We start from the raw sequence: 25,506 nt of genomic DNA, 5'->3' as shown, positions 1-25,506 counted from the left end.
GCACTTACTTTTTCTTGAAGTTAAGAGCTCAACTACAACTGCATCATGAAAATTGCAATCATCTTCCTGTGTCTGAGCGCTGCCAGCCTCATTGGTAAGTTTTCATACTAGTCAGTTTTGTGTTGAAATATTTGGTTGAATTATTGTCTTATCACTGCAATGCTCTACTAACAATACGTGGAAATCTAGATGTCAAGAAGTTGTAAGTAATGAGTTAAATATTAGTTTTTGCAGTGTGAAGTAAGGAATATTAGCTCTTGACACTTGTCAGTAAAAACCTGTTCTCATATTTAATTAAAAAATAATTGAAGTATATGACACAATCATTTAAAACATCTTAAGAAATCAAATTTTATAATTATTTTCATTATCTGATTTGATTTTATGTTCTTTTCAGATACTTTTGGACAAAATGATACAGTAATGTCATGCAAACATTTCTAATTTATTTCTGTCTCATCCAGACCGTTATCATTACATGATACGACTGTTGGGCGTATAAGTGATTGTACCAGCGACTAGATCTCCTGTGATTTACACAAGAGCAATAGTCGTTCAAGTGAATGAAGGTGGAATAGGCCGGGTATCATTCAGGCAACTATCGGGCCATGTAAAAGTACCTTAAGTTTAAATTAACGGGTTAAGATAGGATTTTTGTTGCCATTAGAATATATATTAAATTTAGAGATGAGCGAACACCAAAATGTTCGGGTGCTCGTTATTTGGAACGAACTTCCCGCGATGCTCGAGGGTTCGTTTCGAACAACGAACCCCATTGAAGTCAATGGGCGACCAGAACATTTTTGTATTTCGCCGATGCTCGCTAAGGTTTTCATGTGTGAAAATCTGGGCAATTCAGGAAAGTGATGGGAACAACACAGCAACGGATAGGGCAGGCGAGGGGCTACATGTTGGGCTGCATCTCAAGTTCACAGGTCCCACTATTAAGCCACAATAGCGGCAAGAGTGCCCCCCCCCCTCCCAACAACTTTTACTTCTGAAAAGCCCTCATTAGCATGGCATACCTTTGCTAAGCACCACACTAGCTACAACAAAGCACAATCACTGCCTGCATGACACTCCACTGACACTTCTCCTGGGTTACATGCTGCCCAACCGCACCCCCTCCCCCCCACAGCGCACACCAAAGTGTCCCTGGGCAGCCTTCAGCTGCCCTCATGCCACACCACGCTCATGTCTATTTAGAATTGCGTCTGCCATGACGAGGGACCGCAGGCACACACTGCAGAGGTTGGCACGGCTAGGCAGCGACCCTCTTTAAAAGTGGCGGAGCGATAGCCCACAATGCTGTACAGAAGCAATGAGAAATAGAATCCTGTGCCACCGCCATCAGGAGCTGCACACGTGGGCATAGCAATGGGGAACCTATGTGCCACACACTATTCATTCTGTCAAGGTGTCTGCATGCCCCAGTCAGACCGGGCTTTTTAATTCATAGACACAGGCAGGTACAACTCCCTATTGTGAAGTCCCTGTCCACCCACAGCATGGGTGGCTCCCTGGAACCCACCGGTGGTACACAGAAATATCCCATTGCATTGCCCAACACAGCTGAGGTAGTAATGTCGTGCTTAATGCAGGTGGGCTTCGGCCCACACTGCATGCCCCAGTCTGACTGGGGTTCTTTATAAGTGTACAGATGTAGTAAAAACTCTGTGTGCACCTACAGCATGGGTGGGTGCCAGGAAGCCACAGGCGGTACATAGAAATATCCCATTGCATTGCCCAACACAGCTGAGGTAGTAATGTTGTGCTTAACCCTTTCCAATCCAATTTGTATATGGTTTTCCTAGGGGGCTTACTCTTTTTCTGCCGTTATACAACGGCGCTATATGCTGGCTAAAGCCAGTACTGCATGAGCTGACACGTAGGATAGGCTCCGACAGCAAAGAGGCTGGCAATATACAGTAAGAGAACCCCGACGGACGTCTACCAACAACGGAGCTGTACAGCCTTAAACCCTAATGTCTTCACAGGTCACACAGTGGACTGGAAAGGGTTAATGCAGGTGGGTTTCGGCCCACACTGCATGCCCCAGTCAGACTGGGTTTCTTTATAAGTGGAAACAGATGCATTTATAATTCCCTGTGGACCCACAGCATGGGTGGGTGCCAGGAAGCCACCGGCGGTACATAGAAATATCCCATTGCATTGCCCAACACAGCTGAGGTAGTAATGTCGTGCGTAATACAGGTGGGCTTCGGCCCACACTGCATGCCCCAGTCAGACTGGGGTTCTTTAGAAGTGTACAGATGTATTAAAAATTCCGTGTGCACCTACAGCATGGATGGCTCCCTGGAACCCACCGGCGGTACATAAAAATATCCCATTGCATTGCCCAACACAGCTGAGGTAGTAATGTCGTGCTTAATGCAGGTGGGCTTCGGCCCACACTGCATGCCCCAGTCAGACTGGGGTTCTTTACAAGTGGACACATGTAGGTTAAACTCCCTGTGGACCCACTGCCTGGGTGGGTGCCAGGAAGCCACCGGCGGTACATAGAAATATCCCATTGCATTGCCCAACACAGCTGAGGTAGTAATGTCGTGCGTAATACAGGTGGGCTTCGGCCCACACTGCATGCCCCAGTCAGACTGGGGTTCTTTAGAAGTGTACAGATGTATTAAAAACTCCGTGTGCACCTACAGCATGGGTGGCTCCCTGGAACCCACCGGCGGTACATAAAAATATCCCATTGCATTGCCCAACACAGCTGAGGTAACGTCAGCTGTAATGCAGGTGGGCTAAAAATTAATTTGATTACACTGTAGGCGAGGGCCCACAAAAATTGCTGTATCAACAGTACTAATGTACATCCCAAAAATTGGCCATGGCCAGCCAAGAGGGCAGGTGAAACCCATTCATCGCTTTGGTTAATGTGGCTTAAGTGGTAACTAGGCCTGGAGGCAGCCCAGTGTAACGAAAAATTGGTTCAAGTTAAAGTTCCAATGCTTTTAAGCGCATTGAAACTTATAAAAATTGTTCTGAAAAATTATTTGAGTGAGCCTTGTGGCCCTAAGAAAAATTGCCCGTTCAGCGTGATTACGTGAGGTTTCAGGAGGAGGAGCAGGAGGAGGAGGAGGAGGAATATTAGACACAGATTGATGAAGCAGAAATGTCCCCGTTTTGGATGGTGAGAGAGAACGTAGCTTCCATCCGCGGGTGCAGCCTACGTATTGCTTACGTATCGCTGCTGTCCGCTGGTGGAAAACAGAAGTCTGGGGAAATCCAGCCTTTGTTCATCTTGATGAGTGTTAGCCTGTCGGCACTGTCGGTTGACAAGCGGCTACGCTTATCTGTGATGATTCCCCCAGCCGCACTAAACACCCTCTCCGACAAGACGCTAGCCGCAGGACAAGCAAGCACCTCCAGGGCATACAGCGCGAGTTCAGGCCACGTGTCCAGCTTCGGCACCCAGTAGTTGTAGGGGGCAGAGGCGTCACCAAGGATGGTCGTGCGATCCGCTACGTACTCCCTCACCATCCTTTTACAGTGCTCCCGCCGACTCAGCCGTGACTGGGGAGCGGTGACACAGTCTTGGTAGGGAGCCATAAAGCTGGCCAGGCCCTTAAAGACTGTTGCACTGCCTGGGATGTACATGCTGCTCGATCTACGCACATCCCCTGCTACCTTGCCCTCGGTACTGCGCCTTCTGCCACTAGCGCTGTCGGCTGGGAATTTTACCATCAGCTTGTCCGCAAGGGTCCTGTGGTATAGCAACACTCTCGAACCCCTTTCCTCTTCGGGAATCAGAGTGGGCAGGTTCTCCTTATACCGTGGATCGAGCAGTGTGTACACCCAGTAATCCGTCGTGGCCAGAATGCGTGCAACGCGAGGGTCACGAGAAAGGCATCCTAACATGAAGTCAGCCATGTGTGCCAGGGTACCTGTACGCAACACATGGCTGTCTTCACTAGGAAGATCACTTTCAGGATCCTCCTCCTCCTCCTCCTCCTCCTCAGGCCATACACGCTGAAAGGATGACAGGCAATCAGCCGGTGTACCGTCAGCAGCGGGCCAAGCTGTCTCTTCCCCCTCCTCCTCATCCTCCTCATGCTCCTCCTCCTCCTCCTGTACACGCTGAGAAATAGACAGGAGGGTGCCCTGACTATCCAGCGGCATACTGTCTTCCCCCGCCCCCGTTTCCGAGCGCAAAGCAGCTGCCTTTATGGTTTGCAGAGAATTTCTCAAGATGCATAGCAGAGGAATGGTGACGCTAATGATTGTAGCATCGCCGCTCACCACCTGGGTAGACTCCTCAAAATTACCAAGGACATGGCAGATGTCTGTCAACCAGGCCCACTCTTCTGAAAGGAATTGAGGAGGCTGACTCCCACTGCGCCGCCCATGTTGGAGTTGGTATTCGACTATAGCTCTACGTTGTTCATAGAGCCTGGCCAACATGTGGAGCGTAGAGTTCCACCGTGTGGGCACGTCGCACAGCAGTCGGTGCACTGGCAGCTTAAAGTGATGTTGCAGGGTGCGCAGGGTGGCAGCGTCCGTGTGGGACTTGCGGAAATGTGCGCAGAGCCAGCGCCTTTACGAGCAGGTCTGACAAGCGTAGGTAGCTTTTCAGAAACCGCTGAACCACCAAATTAAAGACGTGGGCCAGGCATGGCACGTGCGTGAGGCTGCCGAGCTGCAGAGCCGCCACCAGGTTACGGCCGTTGTCACACACGACCATGCCCAGTTGGAGGCTCAGCGGCGCAAGCCAGCGGTCGGTCTGCTGTGTCAGACCCTGCAGCAGTTCGTGGGCCGTGTGCCTCTTATCGCCTAAGCTGAGTAGTTTCAGCACGGCCTGCTGACGCTTGCCCACCGCTGTGCTGCCATACCGCCCGACACCGACTGCTGGCGACATGCTGCTGCTAACACATCTTGATTGCGAGACAGAGGAGGAGGAGGAGGAGGAGGGTGCTTTAGTGGAGGAAGCATACACCTCCGCAGATACCACCACCGAGCTGGGGCCCGCAATTCTGGGGGTGGGTAGGACGTGAGCAGTCCCAGGCTCTGACTCTGTCCCAGCCTCCACTAAATTCACCCAATGTGCCGTCAGGGAGATGTAGTGGCCCTGCCCGCCTGTGCTTGTCCACGTGTCCATAGTTAAGTGGACCGTGGCAGTAACCGCGTTGGTGAGGGCGCGTACAATGTTGCGGGAGACGTGGTCGTGCAGGGCTGGGACGGCACATCGGGAAAAGTAGTGGCGACTGGGAACTGAGTAGCGCGGGGCCGCCGCCTCCATGATACTTTTGAAGGACTCCGTTTCCACAACCCTATACGGCAGCATCTCAAGGCTGATGAATTTTGCTGTGCGGACGGTTGACGTTTGAGCGTGCGGGTGCGTGGCGGCGTACTTGCGCTTGCGCTCCAACAGTTGCGCAAGCGACGGCTGGACGGTGCGCTGAACTACACTGCTGGATGGGGCCGAGGACAGCGGAGGTGAGGGTGTGGGTGCAGGCCAGGAGACGGTAGTGCCTGTGTCCTGAGAGGGGGGTTGCATCTCAGTGGCAGGTTGGGGCACAGGGGGAGAGGCAGGGGTGCAAACCGGAGACGCTGAACGGCCTTCGTCCCACCTTGCGGGGTGCTTGGCCATCATATGTCTGCGCATGGTGGTGGTGGTGAGGCTGTTGGTGTTGGCTCCCCGGCTGAGCTTTGCGCGACAAAGGTTGCACACCACTGTTCGTCGGTCGTCAGGCGTCTCTGTGAAAAACTGCCAGACCTTAGAGCACCTCGGCCTCTGCAGGGTGGCATGGCGCGAGGGGGCGCTTTGGGAAACACTTGGTGGATTATTCGGTCTGGCCCTGCCTCTACCCCTGGCCACCGCACTGCCTCTTGCAACCTGCCCTGCTGATGCCCTTGACTCCCCCTCTGAAGACCTGTCCTCCTGAGTAAGCGTTGCACACCAGGTGGGGTCAGTCACCTCATCGTCCTGCTGCTCTTCCTCCGAATCCTCTGTGCGCTGCTCCCTCGGACTTACTGCCCTTACTACTACCTCACTGCAAGACAACTGTGTCTGATCGTCATCATCCTCCTCACCCACAGAAAGTTGTTGAGACAGTTGGCGGAAGTCCCCAGCCTCTTCCCCCGGACCCCGGGAACTTTCGAATGGTTGGGCATCAGTGACGATAAACTCCTCTGGTGGGAGAGGAACCGCTGCTGCCCAATCTAAGCAGGGGCCCGAGAACAGTTCCGGGGAGTGTTCCCGCTCCTGAGCAGGTGTTATTGTAGTGGAGTGAGGAGGCTGGGAGGAAGGAGGAGCAGCAGACAGAGGATTCGGATTGGCAGCAGTGGACGGCGCAGAACTGCGGGTAGACGATAGGTTGCTCGAAGCACTTTCTGCCATCCAGGACAGGACCTGCTCACACTGCTCATTTTCTAATAACCGTCTCCCGTGTGGACCCATTAATTGGGCGATGAATGTGGGGACGCCAGAAACGTGCCTCTCTCCTAATCGCGCAGCAGTCGGCTGCGACACACCGGGATCAGGAGCTCGGGCTGTGCCCACACCCTGACTTGGCCCTCCGCGTCCTCGGGCGCGTCCACGTCCTCTAGGCCTACCCCTGCCCCTCAGCATGCTGTATTACCAGTGATTTGATTTCACAGGCAGGAAATAAATTTGCGCAAGACTGCAGGCCAAATATAATTTTTGCCCTTTTTGGAAAACGAAAGGCCCCACTGCCTCTAGTGAATGAATTATCTAAGTTTAATAACTGTGCTGTGTCCCTGCTAATGTGTCACAGAACGTGAGGGTAGCAGAGTTATTATAACTCTGGCAGAGCAGGTATTTTTTTCCCAATTAAGGAAAGCAAATGGCGAAGCCAGCAGTAAAGCGTAGCTGGGTGCGTCTGATTTAGCAATGTTGTTCACGCAGCTCACACGTGTCCACAGCCCTTAGGACGGACAGAGGCTGGACAAATAGATTTGTTTTCAGTTTTTTTCCACCAAAAGGCAGCACTGCGTATATTCAATGAACATGAGAAGTTTAATAACTGTGCTGTGTCCCTGCTTATGTGTCACAGAACGTGAGGGTAGCAGAGTTATTATAACTCTGGCAGAGCAGGTATTTTTTTCCCAATTAAGGAAAGCAAATGGCGAAGCCAGCAGTAAAGCGTAGCTGGGTGCGTCTGATTTTTACAGGTTGCGCACGCAGCCGACACGTGTCCACCGGCGTTAGGCCGGACAGAGGCAGGACAAACTTAATTATTTTCCGTTTTTTGGCACCAAAAGGCAGCACTGCGTATATTCAATGAATAACAACTGTGTTGTCGCCCTGCCTATACAATTCTTTCCCTGCAGTATCAATGGAGGGTGCAATGGTCTGCAGAGGTGATTTTGAGAAGCAAAAAAAAATGCAGCACAGCTAACAGCAGCCTGGACAGTACTGCACACGGATAAATATGGCCCTAGAAAGGACCGTTGAGGTTCTTGAAGGCTACACTCACTCCTAACACTCTCCCTGCCTATGCAGCACTTCTGTCCCTAATGCCGGGTGCAATGCTCTGCACTGCCGATTTTGAGAAAAAAAAAATTTGCCACTGCTAACAGCAGCCAACACACAGCTATCAGTGGCCCTAATAAGGACCTTTGGGGGGGTCTTGAAGCCTACACTAACTACCAATTCTTTCCCTACAGCAGCTCCGGTACAAACAGCACTGTCCCTCATCTAACTCACCAGGCATCTGAGGCGAGCCGCGGGAGGGGCCGACTTTTATGTTCGGGTGACACCTGATCTTCGCAGCCACTCACAGCAGGGGGGTGGTATAGGGCTTGAACGTCACAGGGGGAAGTTGTAATGCCTTCCCTGTCTTTCAATTGGCCAGAAAAGCGCGCAAACGTCTCAGGGAAGTAAGTGAAAGTAACCAGAACACCGTATGGTGTTCGTTACGAATAACGAACATCCCGAACACCCTAATATTCGCACGAATATCAAGCTCGGACGAACGCGTTCGCTCATCTCTAATTAAATTCTTTCATTTTTTTTGAATAGTGAAAATCCCTTTCATCCATCCAAATCTATCAGAAATGACAATAGTGGCTTGTGTAAATGTACCTATATGTATCAATAACAATATCTGCATTATTAAGCTGGTTTAAACTGTTATCACGCAGTACATTTTTATAAATTTGCCTCTTTGTTTCAACAGCTATAACGTTTTACATTTTTTCATGAATGTTGATTGTTGATGTTTGATCCCTTTTATGGGATGGGAATTTTAATTTTTACTTTTCCATACTTTTTATTGGGTTTTATATTCAACTATAAAAGAAAGTTGACATTTTTATTGTGTTAGAATACAATTTCTGTACTGTGACATAAATATTGTAAACATGCAATGCGTTGTGGAATAGTAAATTAGTAATGAGACTAATGTTTTGGGGTTTTTTTACAAAAGAAAAGGAAATACTTGCTTTGCGCCATAAACTTTAATATGCAATTTATTTTTTTGTGTCACAGATTAAAAATATTATTTTATCTTTTTCATGCCATTTGAGGTTCACTTCTTCAGATTGTTATGGTCATGGGTATTCCTAATGTGTATAGGTTATATTTTTTGAACTCTATACATAACAGACTTTATGTTATGCTTAAAGGGGTTGTCTCACGCCGAAACGTTTTTTTTTTTTTCCATAGGCCCCCCGTTCGGCGCAGGACAACCCCAAAGGATGTGTTAAAAAAAAAATTTTTATTACTTACCCGAATCCCCGCTCTGCGACGTCTTCCTTCTTCTTCCTTCACCAAGATGGCCGCCGGGATCTTCACCCACGATGCACCACGGGTCTTCTCCCATGGTGCACCGTGGGCTCTGTGCGATCCATTGCCGATTCCAGCCTCCTGATTGGCTGGAATCGGCACACGTGACGGGGCGGAGCTACGAGGACCAGTTCTCCAGCACGAGCGGCCCCATTCACCAGGAAGAAGACCACCACTTTTCAAAGCCCATAACTTTTTAATTCTCTGCATGGCAAGTCGTAGTTTTTATTGGTACCATTTTGAGGTACATGAAATAAAGCATCAATTCTAACCCATAATAACCTTTTCCTGTGGGTAGATACAATCAGGCTGCTAAATAAAATTATTTTTAAGCATTTTCTTCTAATAAAAACCCTTTTTACTTGGAATTTTTTTTGCATCACTGCCTTCAAAGATCCACTACCTTTTTAATTTTTTCATTGCTCAAGCTCTGTGGGGTTTTTCTTTTTGCCTGATGAACTGTAATAGGGGATTTGAATCTGCAATCTCGCGATTGCTCAGATATTACACTGCAGTACTTCTGTACTGCATCACATTATCAGTAATACTGTATATGACAAGCCATGTCAAACTTGAATGCTATTAACTAGCATTCAATTGCCACCGCAATCTATCAACCCTCCGCAATTATTTGGGGCGACTGCAATGACATCACAGAGGGCCCATGCTCCCTCTGTTAACCTCGTACATGCAGCTATTAGCACTGATTGTGGCATGTAAAGGGTTAACGGTGGGAATTTGCATCTGTCTGTCAGTCATAGCTGGCTCCCACAGTGGACTCATCTACATGCCATAAATATACAGCATTTTGTCTCAATCTCCTGCTCCCTAATGACATACTTATTTATATCATGTGGTGCGAAGGGGTTCAAGGTTTTGACCATGTCCCCTCTTTCCCATTTTTTCTTCCAGGCTATACAAATTTAGTTATTTAAGTCTTTCCTGATAAGTTTTGTTCCTGAGACCTTCCACCATATTTATAGCCCACTGCCCTGTTAACTTATTTTGAAGCTGACAATAATCAGAACCCCTAAATTCTTCTTTGTTGAAGTCCTGGCTAACATGGAGCAGCCAATAACATTCTTTAAGTATTGCTTCTTCTCAAGAAATCTTACATTTGGAAACATTGATCTGTAGCTTCCATTATTTGGGCGATTATACAATAAAGCTAAATAGTTTCCCATGTTATAGACACCAACCGGAATACCAGCCATATTGCACACATTTGTGTGATCAGCAAACAGACAACTCTTACCTACCAAAGCTTTTCCTATCTCACTTACAACATATAAATAATAGGGCCCAAAACAAGACCTTGTAGTCCTGCATGCAACACACTGTTAACGACACTCTGATATCTATCCTTTAACCCCTTCTCATCATTGGCTGTACATGGAATGGTGGATAAGCAGGCTCCATTCGTGGCGAATATCGGCTGTCTTTGGCAATCACCATGGTCTTGATTGGAGATAATTCTGATCCTGGGCATTAAGCCTTTAGATCCTGCTGTCAGTACTGACAGTGGCATTTAAAGGGCCAGGGGCTGTCTATCAAATTGAAAGATGTAGTTCAGTTACCCTTGTAGCCTGGGTCCTTGTGAAGTGCACCGGACCTCATACGGAACTCTTCATATTAAGCCCTTCCTCTGGAAATGCCTACTAGGAAGACATTGCATGTACAATACTTAAGGATTGAGTATATTATACAGGTGATCAGATAACAGCCAATTCAAGTTCCCTAGAGGACTCCTTAAAAAGAATATATTAATCATAGTGACCCACAGAATAAATTTAACATGTCATTTTAACCACACAGTGAACTCTGTAGAAACATCCCTCCACACCCAAAAATGGTGAGTTTTCCAGTTCAATAATTAATATGTTCAATGGTAACATTGAAAAATACAACTTGTCCCACAAAAAACAAGCCCTTGTCTGGCTTTGTTGCCAGCAAAATAAACACAAGTTATTTTTTGAAAGTCAGGCTAAATAAATGAAAAAAAAAAAAAAAACTGAAAAACTAAAAAGAGCTGCAGCAGAAAGGGTTAACTAATGCAAATCCTTCGGCTTATCAAGTATTAAAGGGGTTGTAATAAATTCATGTAAGCACTTCTGTTTGCCCATTACATTGCATTTTGTAATATGCGTTGTGCACTGTAAATTGGCCAAACAGAAGTTACTTTACAGGTCATTAGTGGGGAAAAAAATGTAACCATGGTTGGCCGGACAAACCCTTTAAGTATAGTTTTCAATAATTTTCCTATGAACTCTTTATGTAGAATTGTATCAAAGGCTATTCTGACATTATTCATGGCGCTGCCTTCAGACAACACTTTTGTGACAAAGGAAATGAGTTGGATTAGTTTGAAATGATCTGCCCTCAGCAGATCCATGGTGCCATCCTCACAATGCTCTGTGACAAGACATGACAAGGGCAAATCTCAGCGATTGTAGAAAAACGGAGCAGCACCACAGGTCTGCCAAAAAGCTGCCCCATTTTTATGGATTAAATAAAAACAACAGCTTTTTGGAAGACCTCTGGTGCTGCTCTGTTTTCTGCAATCGCTTGCTACTGGGGTCCCAGGAGTGGGGACCAGTGGAGCCTGCACACAGGACCCACACCTCGCACCAGATGATGCTTTATGACTGAGTGCTGCTGCTCCTTTGTATTTAGTGTGAAGGGCAAATCTCAGGGCCTGCCTGATCATCCACCTAATTAAGAATTATTCCAGCATGTTTTTGGTTTTGTTCACATTGATCTCTCAACTTTTTTTTCTTATGTTTACAGACATCACTAAAGGAATTGGCCAAATGAAGTCTTTGGATGTAAGACTTATTCTTTACATTTCTAAATCCTTTTATACTCAGTGTAAAAGATAACAGTATTATTGGAAACTTTGGAATGTGTTTTCTTTTGTTAATGTTATACCATATACAGCACTATTGATGGATGAATAATAGGATAGCGCTTTATGCAGATAGTAATGTACTAAGGAATTTAGAAAAACAGAAAACAGGGATGGCTGCCACACCACTGCTCCTAGTCCACAGTGAGTAAATACACTTATGCCCACCTGGGCACCCAGTACCAGAGAGTGTCAGAGTAAGATCCAAAATGGCAAGTTTTAAAAGGTAGACAAATGGAGTAATAAGTAAAAATGTAAAAAATACCTGAGTATGTAAAAAGACACGTGTATGAATTAGAAACACTACTTACTAGGAGGGGGGGGGGGATCTACACCTAGAAATCCCCCCCTTAGATGCACCAACAGCGGCCTGACCAATGAGGATTAACCCCTTAACGACCGCCCCATCGGGAAACTACGCCCTGCTGTTGCAGGATGTGTATGGAGGGAGGTAGTGCCGCTATCTCCCTCCATACAGCGCGGGCATCAGCTGTTTATTACAGTTGACACCCGCGGGCAATAGCTGCGCTCAGCAGTTCGGGCGATCGCGGCTATTATCCCTTTAAATGCCGCTGTCAATTCTGACAGCGGCATTTAAATCCACAGGGTGGCTTGAAAGACATACTGCAGGAGCGATCAAAGCATCGCATGTTAAAGTCCCCCAGGGGGACTTCAAAGTAATGTAAAAAAAATAATCAATAAAGTTTTTTAATTGTTAACAAAAAAAAAGTTCTAAAAGTTTAAATCACCCCCCTTTTGCCATATCCATTATTAAAAAATCTAAATCATAAAATAAAAATATGTATTTGATATCGCCGCGTCCGTAAAAGTCCGAACTATCAAAGTAGTGCATTATTTTTCCTGCACGGTGAACGTCGTCTGAAAAAAAAAAAGAACGCCAGAAATACACTTTTTTAGTTACCCTGTCTCCCAGAAAAAACGCAATAAAAAGTGATCAAAAAGTCGTATGTATTCCAAATTGATACTATCGGAAACTTCAGGACATCCCGCAAAAAATGAGCCCTTGCTCAACTACGTCGACAAAAAAAATAAAAAAGGTATTGCGCGCACAAAATGACCGCAGAAAATAATTGAAAAAAATTTAATATCTTAAAAAAAAAGTACTACAGCAAAAAAAATACTATACAAGTTTGGTATCGTAGCAATCGTACTGACCCATAGAATAAAAATATCAGGTCGTTTTTGTTGCAATTTGTGCGCTGTAGAAACAGGACGCACCAAAAATGGTGGAATGTCGTTTTTTTTCCATTTCTCTCCGCTAAGAATTTTTAAAAAGTTTTTCAGTAAATTATATGGTACAATAAATAGTGCCATTGAAAAATACAACTCGTCCCACAAAAAACAAGCCCACATACAGCGACGTCGATGGATAAATTAAGGAGCTACGATTTTTTAAAAGGGAGTAGGAAAAAACAAAAATGGAAAAAAGCAAAAAAGCTCCGTCACTAAGGGGTTAATAGTAGAAAATGTATTTCTTAAACACTGAAAAAAATAGTCATGTTTGAGAAAGGCGATGGTCAGTCAATACAACAGGAGGCACCGTGTTTCGGCTACTGCCTTTCTCAAGCATGACCATTTTTTTCAGTGTTTACTTTAGAAATAAAGTTCATTACTGATATTTACTGACCTGTTTGCTGTCTACTTGACAATTTTATTTCAGCAAAGCCAAGCTGAATATTACTCCCGTGCAGCATTTGAACTTGCAGGAAAAATGAATTCTTTGAAGGTAAACTTTACATAATTGTATAAAACATCATAATAAAGGCTCCTTCACACGGGTGTATTGTCACCTCTTAAAATGCACATGTATTACCCATGCATAACACGCAGTGAATGGAGGCAATGAAAGTCAATGGAGTTTGTGCATTGTGTATCAATACATAGGAGAAATGAATCGCAGCATGCTCTACTTCTCCGCGTAGTATACGTAACCCTTGAATGGGCTGCGCATTAAACACTACCCATACGCATGCATTTTGTATGTGCAGCACTTCGATACGTATCCCCGCCCTGAACAAAAAAAAAGTAAAAATCACATTATGCATGTCTGTGACCCCAGATTCCCAGGCATATGCAGTGCCGATCATAGGCCGTATGTGCTCTCTGCCGGCAGAGCATATGGGCTGTAATGCATACAACGCTGCAGGAGACTCGCAGATCACCCCGCTGATTACTTCCAACTACAACTCACCTCTGCAGAATCTGACATACATACTTCTTTGACTCCATGTTTCCCAGCACATTGTCATCCTCTTCACAATCTCCCCATCTTTACACCAGATTTTATTTAGTCTTCTTATGCATTGTAAGCTGTAAGAGGGTATCAATAAAGGATCTTTATATTGTAGTGCTGTGTATATCTTTTTCACTTCATGGGCTGCTGATGAGGCCCAATTAGGCATGCACCAATCCTACCACTAGCAATTACAGTGCTGCTTTTGGCTAATTAGATATTAAAGGCATTGTCTGTCAACAGCTTTGATGTTTCTGCTAGGGACCAAAAGCATTGTGACTGTATTTTGCCCTTATCCATCTCTCTATTGTAACCTCCGCTGCATTACGTATTCATTTGGCAACAGGCAACCGCTAGCTCTTAGAGGTTTATTTATTTATTTAGGGGGGGGGGGGGGGGGGATGTGTTTCTCCAAACACGACAGAATATGGAAACAACTGTACTGACTGTACTACAAAGTATCAATAGATCTCATACAAGTAAATAAAAACTACGGAAACTGCATAGAAGAGCAAGCTATGTTATTTCCACATACAATAAGTTACAAAAGCAGCAGAACTCACTGTGTTTCTGTAACTCCCCTTCACTCCTGTGGGACTAACAGAAATAGCAGTCTGGCCGTTCCTGTAAAGCCTGATCACCAGTGGAAGTCAGCTAGGACTATGGTCGGAGAACCTCTCCTTCAAAGATAAGGTGGGACCTGTATCCATCAGACATTTATGGCATATCTTCTGGACACTATGTATAACCCTGGGTACAGTTCTACAGGGTAATAATGGGATGGATACAGCACAACTTACTCTCTATAGATTGGTTAGTGTCCTAATGACACCCTGGGGCTAGACATTGGTGGAGCAGGCCTGGGAACTGCAACATAATGTCACTAGAGGTGGGATACTATTGGGTGACAAGATGTTAAATACAAAAACAGATCTGGGTGAGGAAGTTCATTGCTAGAAAGAGAGGTGTTGGTTATAAGTGTAGTAGTCAAGTTGTTTTCTCATGCATGAACATCCTGTCTTCATGTCACTTATAAAACACCTGATTGACGACAAGTGGAGTTTGTCGAGATACCGGGCCAACTAGCTAGAAACTAGAGCATTAAATTAGAAACATGACATATTAGCCAGGAACCATTGGTGGCATGTATAGTTTTAGAATATTACACTTCCTTATACAGTAAAAATGTCTTAATAAGCCATAAGAAAATTAAGACGACTTTACTTTTCCTTATAGACATGTCCCGACAATGAAAAAGCGACAAGGAAACTATGTATCATTGAGGACCTTGTAATGATGGTGGTAATTAACCTTAAATGTTAAATATATTTTGGTATTCCTTTTTTAATATAAGTAGCGTCATAACTTTCCACATATATAAAATAAAGAATAGACATGTAATAGCTGTATTAGGCCGGGTGGCACACAATTAGATTTACATTGTGGAACCAGCGGTCAGCATCTGTACCGCGAATCAGCAGCAAATACCGTTCGTTACATGCTATGTAAAAGCGCTTTATTTTTGTACAAATTCTGCACAAACGGCTTTCATTGAAGTCAATGGAAGCCATTTAACCCACGGCACATCTGAAATTGACATTACGGAATGGTTGTGGGTACCTGCGTCATCGCTTAACGATGGAAGGGGGAAAAATGCAAGGTATGCGTGGACGCTGGACGGGTACAGGGATGGATTCAGCTGCAGGCTCCCGCCTGTGGAATCCGGCCCCTTCATATGCCGCTGGCCTTAGGCTAAAAGGAACATTAGACTTATGCCTGCGACAGCAAATAATTGGTAAAAAGGCATTGTGTAGGATTATCACAATAAGAATAAAATGATAAATATTTTAGCATAAGACATTCACATTTTTTTGCAGAATACATACATTAGGTGACGGCCACGTAGTGGGTATTAGAAATATGTAGCATCATTTCTGGTAAGGGGCATGACCAACAAAGATTTTAGGGCACCACTGGTAATATTCCATCTGTGATAAGTAGTTCTTGCAATGTTGAAAAGCTTCACTTTTATTAATATTTTTTTTTCGTTCCAGAAAATGATAGCCTCTGATACTGGCTCTCAAGTACAGGAGATTTGTAATCTTTTAGTAAGGTTCTTTCTTTCCTATTTCTTTCCTATTTTATGTTATTGGCTTGTTGCTAAACTCTGCTGTTTTTTCAAAAATTTTCTATGGGCTGTATATGGTACTGCAATTCAGCTGCATGCACTTCAATAGGGCTAGACTGCAATACCAGAAACAGTCCATGGACAGATATAGGTGATAGAGGGGAAAAAATGGGTGCAGCAAATGCAACGTTTAAATGGGGCCTATACCAAAGATAAAGAGTTGTGGACAGTGAAGATGACAAGAAAATGGACAAAAAAATGGAAGTGTATTGATGGTGCTGCCAACCAGCCAGATATATGCTCCACTAGGTGAGCGTAGTCAGAAATAATAATAATAAACTTTATTTGTATAGCGCCAACATATTCCGCAGCGCTGACATAGACAGGGGGAATATAGAAAGACAAAAGATACAAAAATGACAGAACCGGTTACATAGTAATCAGCTGATGGAAACAGTAGGGGTGAGGGTCCTGCTCCAACGAGCTTACATACTACAAGTAATGGGGTGATACAGAAGGTAAAGGGCTGGAGATGTGCACGGTATGGCGAGGTGTCTGGGATAATGGTATAACCTTTGGCGATGTGTCTGGGATAATCGTATAACCTTTCAAGGATAAATAAGAGGCAAGTGGAGGTGAACAACAACTTCTCATTTATAAAAATCCAGCAATGAAATGCATTTCGGGGCTTAGCCCTTTCCTCAGTTAATTTGGGACAGGTACTACAATGAGCGAGTCAGATGAAGAGTAGAAAAAGGAAGTGATCAAAGAAAGATAAAAAGGGGAAGAAACAAAGAAGTACAAGCAAATGTGCTTACAGAAGCCAAATAAACGTGATGCAAATAAAAATAGATACAATGTACAATGTGATAAAAAAATAAATGGAAAATTTGGAGTGAATAGCAGGTTGGTGCATTTGGGTTGGGGACGTTCGGGAGAAATCAAAGACATTGCCTGCTAAAAAAATATTGATAACAAATGAAATACTTAAAATCAGCATGAGTGTATAAAATGACCAATGGAATATAAGATAGCTATTCTCATCATAAGAGAAATGTGCATCATGACTATAAGCATTAAGAGATAAAATCATAACAGTAAGGCAACCCAGCGGTAGCAGCAGAGAGGGAGAGGAAAATAGTTGGTGATAATAAGCGAATGGGAAAGCACAGGGCTATGTAAAGATGCTAGAATGGGCCATGGATGGGTAATAGAATGGTTAGCAACAAGAAGGGGCAAAAGCCAAGTAAGACATAAAAGGAAGGAGCGGAAGTAGTTTAGGGAATAGTAGGTAAGTTACAACTACATTACTAGGCAAACGAGATGTGAAGAAAGAAGGAGAAGAGGTAACTAGAGTGACTGGTTAAATGGAGGTAGTGGGGCAGAAGCGGCAGGTTGGTGCTTACACTATGAGTAGCGGGGGTGCCAAGGCTGCTAAGGGTAAGTGGGGTAGGCGCATGTGTAACTGGGGTGAATGGACAGTGTGTGTAGGTGCTGGTATAGGAGGAGGGAATCAAGGGAATCAAAAGTTATACAATTAATTTTACTTTTCCTTTGCTTAGGGTATGCCAGCTGAAGCTATTGTTCTGATCGTGGTAAGTAGCAACCTCACATTCATAGGAGTTTTTCCACCTGTAAGGCAAGAATAGAAATATTATACATATCACCATATCAGAAGTTAAAAGCTACTGAAAATCTTAATTTTTTAAAGTAGGATGAAGTGCAAAACAAAATGCAATTGTGCCATTTTTCGGGGGTGCTGTTTTGGTGGGGTGTAGTTTTTGCAAAATTGCAGTAAAAATGACAAAAATTGCTTTCCTTTGCCATTTTCTGAGACCTAAATTTTTATATATTTTTTTTGTCAATTGGGTTGTTTGGCAGCTTTTTTGTGTGGGGTGAGCTATAGTTTTTTAATAGCGCCATTTTGGGCTAGATACATCTTCTTTTTCAACTTTTTAAGAGCCATGCAATGCAAACATGCAATTCAGGCATTCTGTCTATTTTTTACAGTGTTATGGAATAAATAGTGCAATATTTTAATACTTCAGACCTATGAACATAGAGGTTCCACATATGTGGTTTTTTTCTAGTTTTGATTTTTAATCGGATAAAAAAAAAAATCACAGTAAGGTAGCGCTCCAAAGATCAGGTGGAGTGGGAGAGCCTTAGTTAAATGTATGGTTTATGTGAGAAATGCATGTCAGCTTACCCTGATGTGCGGTGTCCGCTTTGATAAAGGGAGTTCCGGTACGTCCGCGATCCTCGTAGGCGGAGAAGACGTTTAGCACACACTGGTTCTCAGGACATCCGATTACGGAGAGCATCAATGGGAAATCAGAGCTTATATAAATATATATCGGAGAATGAAACAGTAATACAGTGTAGGTACGAGAGCTCCAGTATGGTGGGTACTAGTTGTTTATATGTGAAGTACTTACTTGGGTGGGTATTTTACGGCTCTCTCACCTACACTGTATTACTAATCAGACAAAAAAGGAAACATTTTAAGTTTTAATATTTTTTTCTTGCTATTTTAAATATGTTATCAAACATTTCTGTACATTTGTTTTTAGTCTCCATAGGGGATTTGAGCGAACTGATCATTTGTACTATATACTGCAATACTTCGGTATATAGTACATGCAGTACATAGCAATAAAAAAAATGAAAACATCAGATTGGATCGCTTCTGTAAATCTGGGATCCTCGCTCACATGAAAGGATTGCAAGTGTTTCCCATTGACTTGAAGGTCCCATTAAATAAAAATTGAACATGCTGTGATTTCTCTTTCCAGGACAGCATGACAGAAACAAAAATTGTTTGTTTGAATAAATGAATCCAAAGTAATGGATTTCACCTTCACGTGCGTTTTGTGTGCATTGAGAATATTATTCATGTGAATAAGCCCTTAAAGGCATTATGACACTTGGCAGAAGAGGGGTATCATGTATGACGTCTGGAATTTTTCACCCTGTTGGAAGCATTTTTAAATTCAGGTCTGAGAGAATATGAAATCTGAATGGGGGAAAATATATAATTAGCGGTAAGAGTGTTTGATTTGCGAAACCCGCATGGGAGAGCCGCAAATCAAGCCGCCAATGGGGATGCATTAGTGTCCGCGAAAGAATTAAAAGCATGCAGATGTCATTTTTTTTCCCTGCGTGTGGATCGTACACACGGGAAAAAAACGCAGCATGCTCTATTTTCTGTGAATTCCCACATGGACGGCTTTCATTGAAGTCAATGGAAGCCATCCGATCCATGGCACACCCGAGCTGACACTGTGGATGTACCGCAGATCCCGCGCTAAAGCAGGTTTGAAAAAAAAAAATTCCATGCATGTTGACTAGAGATGAGCGAACGTACTTGGTAAGGGCGATTTCGCAATCGAGCACCGCGATTTTCGAGTACTTCACTACTCAGGTGAAAAGTACTCGGGTGCGCTGTGGGTGAGCGGGGGGTTGCAGCGGGGAGTGGGGGGGAGAGGGAGAAAGAGAGGGCTCCCCCCTGATTCCCGCTGCTACCCCCCACTCCCCTCTGCAACCCCCCACCCCACAGCGCACCCGAGTACTTTTCACCCGAGTAGTGAAGTACTCGAAAATCGCGGTGCTCGATTGTGAAATCGCCCTTACCGAGTACGTACGCTCATCTCTAATGTTGACCGGAATGCCTGGACGCAGATTTAATTTGTGGAACCTAAGCAGGAGATCCACAAATTAGGCTGCCCATAGTGATGCATTAGCTCACAAAAGAATTAAAAGCATGCAGATGTCATTTTTTCCCCAGCGTGCAGATCGCACGTGTGAGAGAAAATCGCAGCGTGCCCCATTTTCTGCGGATTCCTGCATGGACAGCTTCCATTGAAGCCGTCTGATCCATGCCACAGCTGACACTGCATGTACGGTGCATCCGGCGGAAGAGAAGAAGATTTTTAAAAACTGCGCATGCATGTTGGCCGTCGCGCCCCCGCCTTGCAGCAGAATGAAGATTTGGCCGCAATGGAGGAGACCCACGCTGGATCCGGAGTGGTAAGAAAATGTCCAATGGCCAAGGGCATGGGAGGATTCTGTGCGGGATTCCGCACTCAGAATCTGTGCATGCTGTGGACATTGGGCCCAGGGATACTGCGAATGTCTCAAGAGGAATGGAGGAATAATATTTTACTGTATTCATAATTCGTGTGTCACCACATTTTATAGTCTTCGTAGATTTCACAGGACCTCAGCCTTCTTGTTTAATATCAGATCTAACGATTCATCGGAGTGCATTCAGCAATGCTCTAGTCTTTTGCTCTCTGCCCTTCCTGCAGCTCTGCTTCTTCACACTGAATGTTGTGTATGAATGAACACTAGTCTCATGTGCTCACTATGGGAGAATGAAGTCATTTTATGGGTTAATGCATCTTTCTATGTATCGGCTACTACTTCAAACTGATTAGTATTACCAAAGTTATTACATAAAAAGTCGACCTTTACATTTCAGAATGGCAGTTTGAAAGAAGCTTGTCAATTACTAACTCAACTAAATATTGACGGCCTTCTGAACCCGGTTGTTCGCTTGTTGGTAAGTTACAGTTATGTTCAGCTCATTCTCAGACATGCAGGGGTCCGAGGGAAGAAAATAGCATAAAATACAGAAGCACATCTATATCACTGCATGTATAATTCTCCCACTTTGCACACAATGCTCTGAGAATGGGAGGTATTAGACATTAAGGCCCCCTGCACGCGGGCGGAAATTCTGCGGCGGGATTTCCTGCAGAATTTCGGCCCCTGCCCGCCTGCATAGGATTGCATTACAAAACGCAATCCTATGCAGACGGACTCGATTTGTCTGTGTGAAAATACATGCAGAAAACAAATTGCGGCATGCTCTATTTCTGTGTGGGTCTCGCAGAGGCCCGCACAGAAATGTCACTTCCCGGATCTCCGGCTCTGCTCTGCGCATGCCGACACCCGCCACATCACAGAGCCGGAGCCGCGGGAGAAGGTGAGAGACGCACTGGTCCCTTCAGGGGCGTGGGTCGGGTCCCGCTGCGGGATTTCTCGTAGGGGATCCGACCTGGGCCGTCTGCAGGCGGACTAAGGAAGGATGGCTAGTATCAGATTGATCTGTAAACTACTCTAATTACCTACAATAATATTGTTTAACATATACGCAGGAAGATACAGTATTCAACAGTGTTATACTACATAGGAAGTGTTTACATATACTGAAGATGTGGTTTTACATTTGTCCCCAATCTGCAGGAAGGCCTCCTTGCTAACCTTGGAGTTGTCCTGAAAGAAAAAATAGCGCTACTAATAAACACTCTGGTAAGTGCATTTAGATATAGATGTGTTTATATTTACAATATGTCTACTCACCTGTCAATTATGGCCTCGTACCCACAGCTGGGTCGGATTCCGACTGCGAAATCTCGGAGCAGAATCAGACCCGGCGCCTCCCAGAGACGTATGCTCACCTCTCCAGATTCGCCACAAGCGTCTTGGCCTGCATGCATGATGCACCAGAGCTGGGTGGTGGTGCGATTTCCCACGATACTTCCGCTGCTCACAGCGATGGTTTTGCTTTTTAAGATGAACGTTTAAATGTAACGATTATCCCTTAAAATGGACGTGGCGCCCAGGCATTCCAGTCATTCAGTGTGTCGCTTGGTAGCGTTTACATGCAAATATAAGTGGACAATCATTTGATAGGAGGGTGTGTGGATTAGTGAAGAAATAAATGAGCTAGTTTGGATTGGCCATTGAAAGTAGGTCTAATTAGGTGGGTGTGCATTTGAGTTAAATAAAAGGAGTTTTGTGACTGACATGTGAAAGAATCTCTGTGTCAGGCTTTTTGTTAATCCTTGATAAAAAACAATTGCTAGTGTAGGCGTTGTCAGCATTGGCATCCAGAAAGATGCAGTAGGGGGTAGTTGTATTCAGAAAAAAAACTAAGTTTTGTGAATTAAACTTTATAAGGCCTCTTTCACAAGGGCTACGAAATCACTGCTACAAAACACATGAATGTGAAGCTCTTGGTTTCCAATGGGTTCTTTCACATGAGCGATGTTTTGTTGCCTAAAAGAACCCATTGGAAACCATGGGGTTCACATACATTGGTTTGTAGCAATATTTTGTAGCCCGTGTGAAAGAGCCTAAGAGAATCTCTAGCTGTCAAGTTTGTAATTAATAAAAAAAACAATTGCTAGTGTAGGCGTTGTCAGCATTGGCATTGAGAAAAAAGATCAGTAGGTGGTATGTAGATGCCAAACGATAACCCCTTCCCTCGAATCGCTGAGCAATAGTCATTTAAACCAAGCGAAAAGCGAACTGCCAAAAAATGGATTTTATGTGGATTAAAAGTCAATGATGAACGAAAAATGCACGATGACCGCACGTTTATCGTTTTGTAATGATTATCGCTCACTTTCAACAGTTTGAATGAATTTTCAGTGATGATGATTGCATGTAAATGGACCTTTAGGGATCTTTTTGCATAAAGTGTTAATGGCCAGTAATGTCCATTAAATCATCTTATCATCTTTACCATCTTAATTTGCATGCAAATGAGCCTGTTTGCATAGCCCAGCATGTGATTACTCAGATGCCCAAATATGCGAGCAGCTGCATTGTTCTCCTTCGGGCTACCTGCAGAATACAATGTAATCTGCTGGCTCTCCATGGAGAGAACAGCCTGCAGTCTACTGGAGATAAATGCAAACTGCTTTAAGTTTACCTTAAAATCATCGTTCAAACGAAAAGTGAACGATGTCCACGTTTACGTGTAACAATCGCTGAAATTGGGTCGTTTGAACGAATTTTGAGCGATAATTGTTATGTGTAAATGGGCCCTAGACACAATGTGCATCAGTTAGTCTAAGAAGCGCTTCGGACATTTTTGTTTCTTCAGGCCCAGAACCCTGCGTTGGTTCGGAAGCTCGCTATAGCATCATGTATTTTTATTAGACATGTATCATTTCTACAAGATGACTTGGTTTCTCTCTCTGAGAACAATCACAATTAATAGTCTGAAACACGTGGCAGCTCTGAGAGCCTTCTCTAGGATCCAGACTGCCATGTAAACTCATCAGAGTTTAAGAGGGGTTTTCTATGAAAAATGTAGACTAATAAAACAAACTGCAAAACAGCTTAGAATCACCTATTCTGTTCATTTAAAATAATAAATAAAATGTGATGACTTTTTAAATTGTCGTCTTCAGTCCTGGAAACTAAAAGTTATATTTGTGTTGTATTTTTCCTTGTAAATTCCATATATTGACAAATATGTCTTTTCTTCCAGGGTGGTGTAACTGGTTTGCTTAACAGTCTCCAACTCGAAGATACCCTTGCAGGCATCCTTGCCCTCCTGTCTTCTTCCGGTCTTGGAAAAACTCTTAGTTCGGTAACTGGCCTTCTTAATGGTCCTCTGAACCTTCTTAGTGGTCCTATGAACATCTTAAATGGTTTGGGACGTTAAAGGTAATAAAATTCAGTCATTTCTATCTTTTTCCGATATTTACACTACAAAGCAATTTATAGTAAGACCAGGTTTGCTATCCAGTGCACAATAATAAATTATAATTACTTGCTGCTGCTGCTGTACTGATTTTGCTCATTATATTATTTCCTGTATTAGGGAAAATAAAATAGACATCAACTTGGCTTTCCACAGAATAGAATGGCACACTTCATAAACTATGCAGTTTGTACTAGAGAATCATACTACTATCCCCAGCAATCATGCACTTAATTTATAGTTGTATATAGTTACTTAAAGGGGCACTCTAGTAAAAACACAATTTTCCATAACTGCACCCTTCCCCTGATTGTTCACCATACTCTTAGCTTTTTTTATGTGCAGTGCAGCCTCCTGTCTGATGCTTATGAGGCACCCTCTTGATTTTTAGATTTCTACCAATTTTCCTCTTGGTATTCTAGCAATTCCATGATGCATCAGCACAGTATCATATAACTAGATAGAACCAGTACCATATCTGCCTGCTGGGAGGACAGGGTAAAGATCTTTACCCTTTATATTCTCCTAAATAAGCTAAATGCCATATGTATACAGTGAAGGAAGATGGCTATGATTTTCTCCATTATAACCATTTGATATAAACCTCCTCTATTCATCAGTTCCAAAACCTCTTTATTCTGTTAGCATTAATAGTGCGTTTCAAGATGTATAAGCTGCCCATGGCATAGGCACTAATACAGCCCTATACCATCAGAGATGTATGGTTTTGAACTGTTGATAACAAGCTGGATGGTGCCTCTCCTCTTGAGTCCACAGGGTACGGTATCCGTGGTTTCCAAAAAGAATTTCAAATTTCGATTCATCTGATCACAGAACAGTTTTCCATTTTGCCTATTCAGCTATTTTAAAGGAGCTTTGGCGCAGAGAAGATACAGATACTTCTGGATTGTGTTATATGGCTTCTTCTTTGCATGATACAGCTTTAACTTGCATTTGTGTATTACGTGGTGAACTGTGTTAACAGATAAGGATTTCTGGAAGTATTCCTGAGCCCATGCAGTGATTTTGCAATACAGAATCATGCCTGTTTTTAATGCAGTAGCGCCTGAGGGCCCGTAGCTCTCAAACATCCAATATTGAATATTGGCCTCGTCCCTTGTGCACATGAATTTCCACAGAGTCTCTGAATCTTTTGTTGATATTATGTACTATAGATGGTGGGATATTCAAAGTCCTCCCAAATTCACGTTGAGGAACCTCTGCCTCTTGAACATTCTGTTTTTGTGCACAGTTATGGGACTTAGTAGAAAATTTCCCCTCTAGTAGTTTTCTATTAGCACTACTTACTTTTCTAGCCTTTTTTACCCCTGTCCCAACTTTTGTGATATTTGTTGCTGCCATCAATTTTTAAATTTGTTTTTTTTTTTCAATGAAATGAAAAAGTCTCACTTTCACCTTCTGATATGCGTTCTATATTCTATTGTGAATAATATATGAGTATATGAGATTTCCAAATCATTGCATTATTTTTACTTTACATTTGTTTACATTGAACAGTCCAACCTTTTGGGAATTGGGGTTGTATGTAGTATCTTCCATAATTCCCCACTAACCATGGTTTCTTGTGTTTTGCAGGTACCTTACATCACTATGGCACAGGAATGCCACAAGATCTGATTTCTTTCTAATCACCTCTCTATCTATACATTTGGATAATAGAATGAAAATTGTTATCTGAAGAGAAGTAATTGCACCTCTGATTGGTTCTTTTACAATAAATTACTTTCTGAGCATTACATTGAGATTGTCTGTTACATTATTGGAACCCCAAGATAATAGGAACAAATAATCAAATGCTTGAACATATAACTTCAGTCTGAATGTGGCAGACTGATATGAGCAATATGCCTTGTACACAGACTCTAAGTTCAAGTGTGGTACACATCTATATATAAAGGTGAAAGCCCTCACTGACTGATTCCCG

At 43.7% G+C, this 25,506-nt stretch overlaps 1 protein-coding gene across 1 annotated transcript; it reads left to right on the top strand.

Moving 5' to 3' along the window:
- LOC136610005 (uncharacterized) lies at positions 1-23,522 on the top strand. Its single transcript, XM_066589278.1, has 9 exons — positions 1-94; positions 11,558-11,595; positions 13,357-13,422; positions 15,166-15,231; positions 15,984-16,037; positions 17,620-17,652; positions 20,541-20,621; positions 21,308-21,373; positions 23,346-23,522. The coding sequence occupies exons 1-9, from the start codon at positions 46-48 to the stop codon at positions 23,520-23,522; spliced, it is 630 nt and encodes a 209-aa protein (XP_066445375.1). The 5' UTR covers positions 1-45.
- Positions 23,523-25,506: the final 1,984 nt, after the last annotated feature.

The sequence above is a fragment of the Eleutherodactylus coqui genome, chromosome 2, assembly GCF_035609145.1.
Source record: "Eleutherodactylus coqui strain aEleCoq1 chromosome 2, aEleCoq1.hap1, whole genome shotgun sequence".
Classification (NCBI taxonomy): Eukaryota; Metazoa; Chordata; class Amphibia; order Anura; family Eleutherodactylidae; genus Eleutherodactylus; species Eleutherodactylus coqui.
Note: the sequence above shows the minus strand (reverse complement) of the source record. Positions and strands in the feature narration are given on the sequence as shown.

What these genes read in the sequence shown, in the direction of transcription:
- LOC136610005 (XM_066589278.1), top strand. Translation starts at nt 46, where the DNA reads ATGAAAATTGCAATCATCTTCCTGTGTCTGAGCGCTGCCAGCCTCATT. An exon ending in ACCCGGTTGTTCGCTTGTTG is followed by an intron (nt 20,622 to 21,307) that starts GTAAGTTACAGT and finishes CCCAATCTGCAG; the next exon opens with GAAGGCCTCCTTGCTAACCT. An exon ending in CGCTACTAATAAACACTCTG is followed by an intron (nt 21,374 to 23,345) that starts GTAAGTGCATTT and finishes CTTTTCTTCCAG; the next exon opens with GGTGGTGTAACTGGTTTGCT.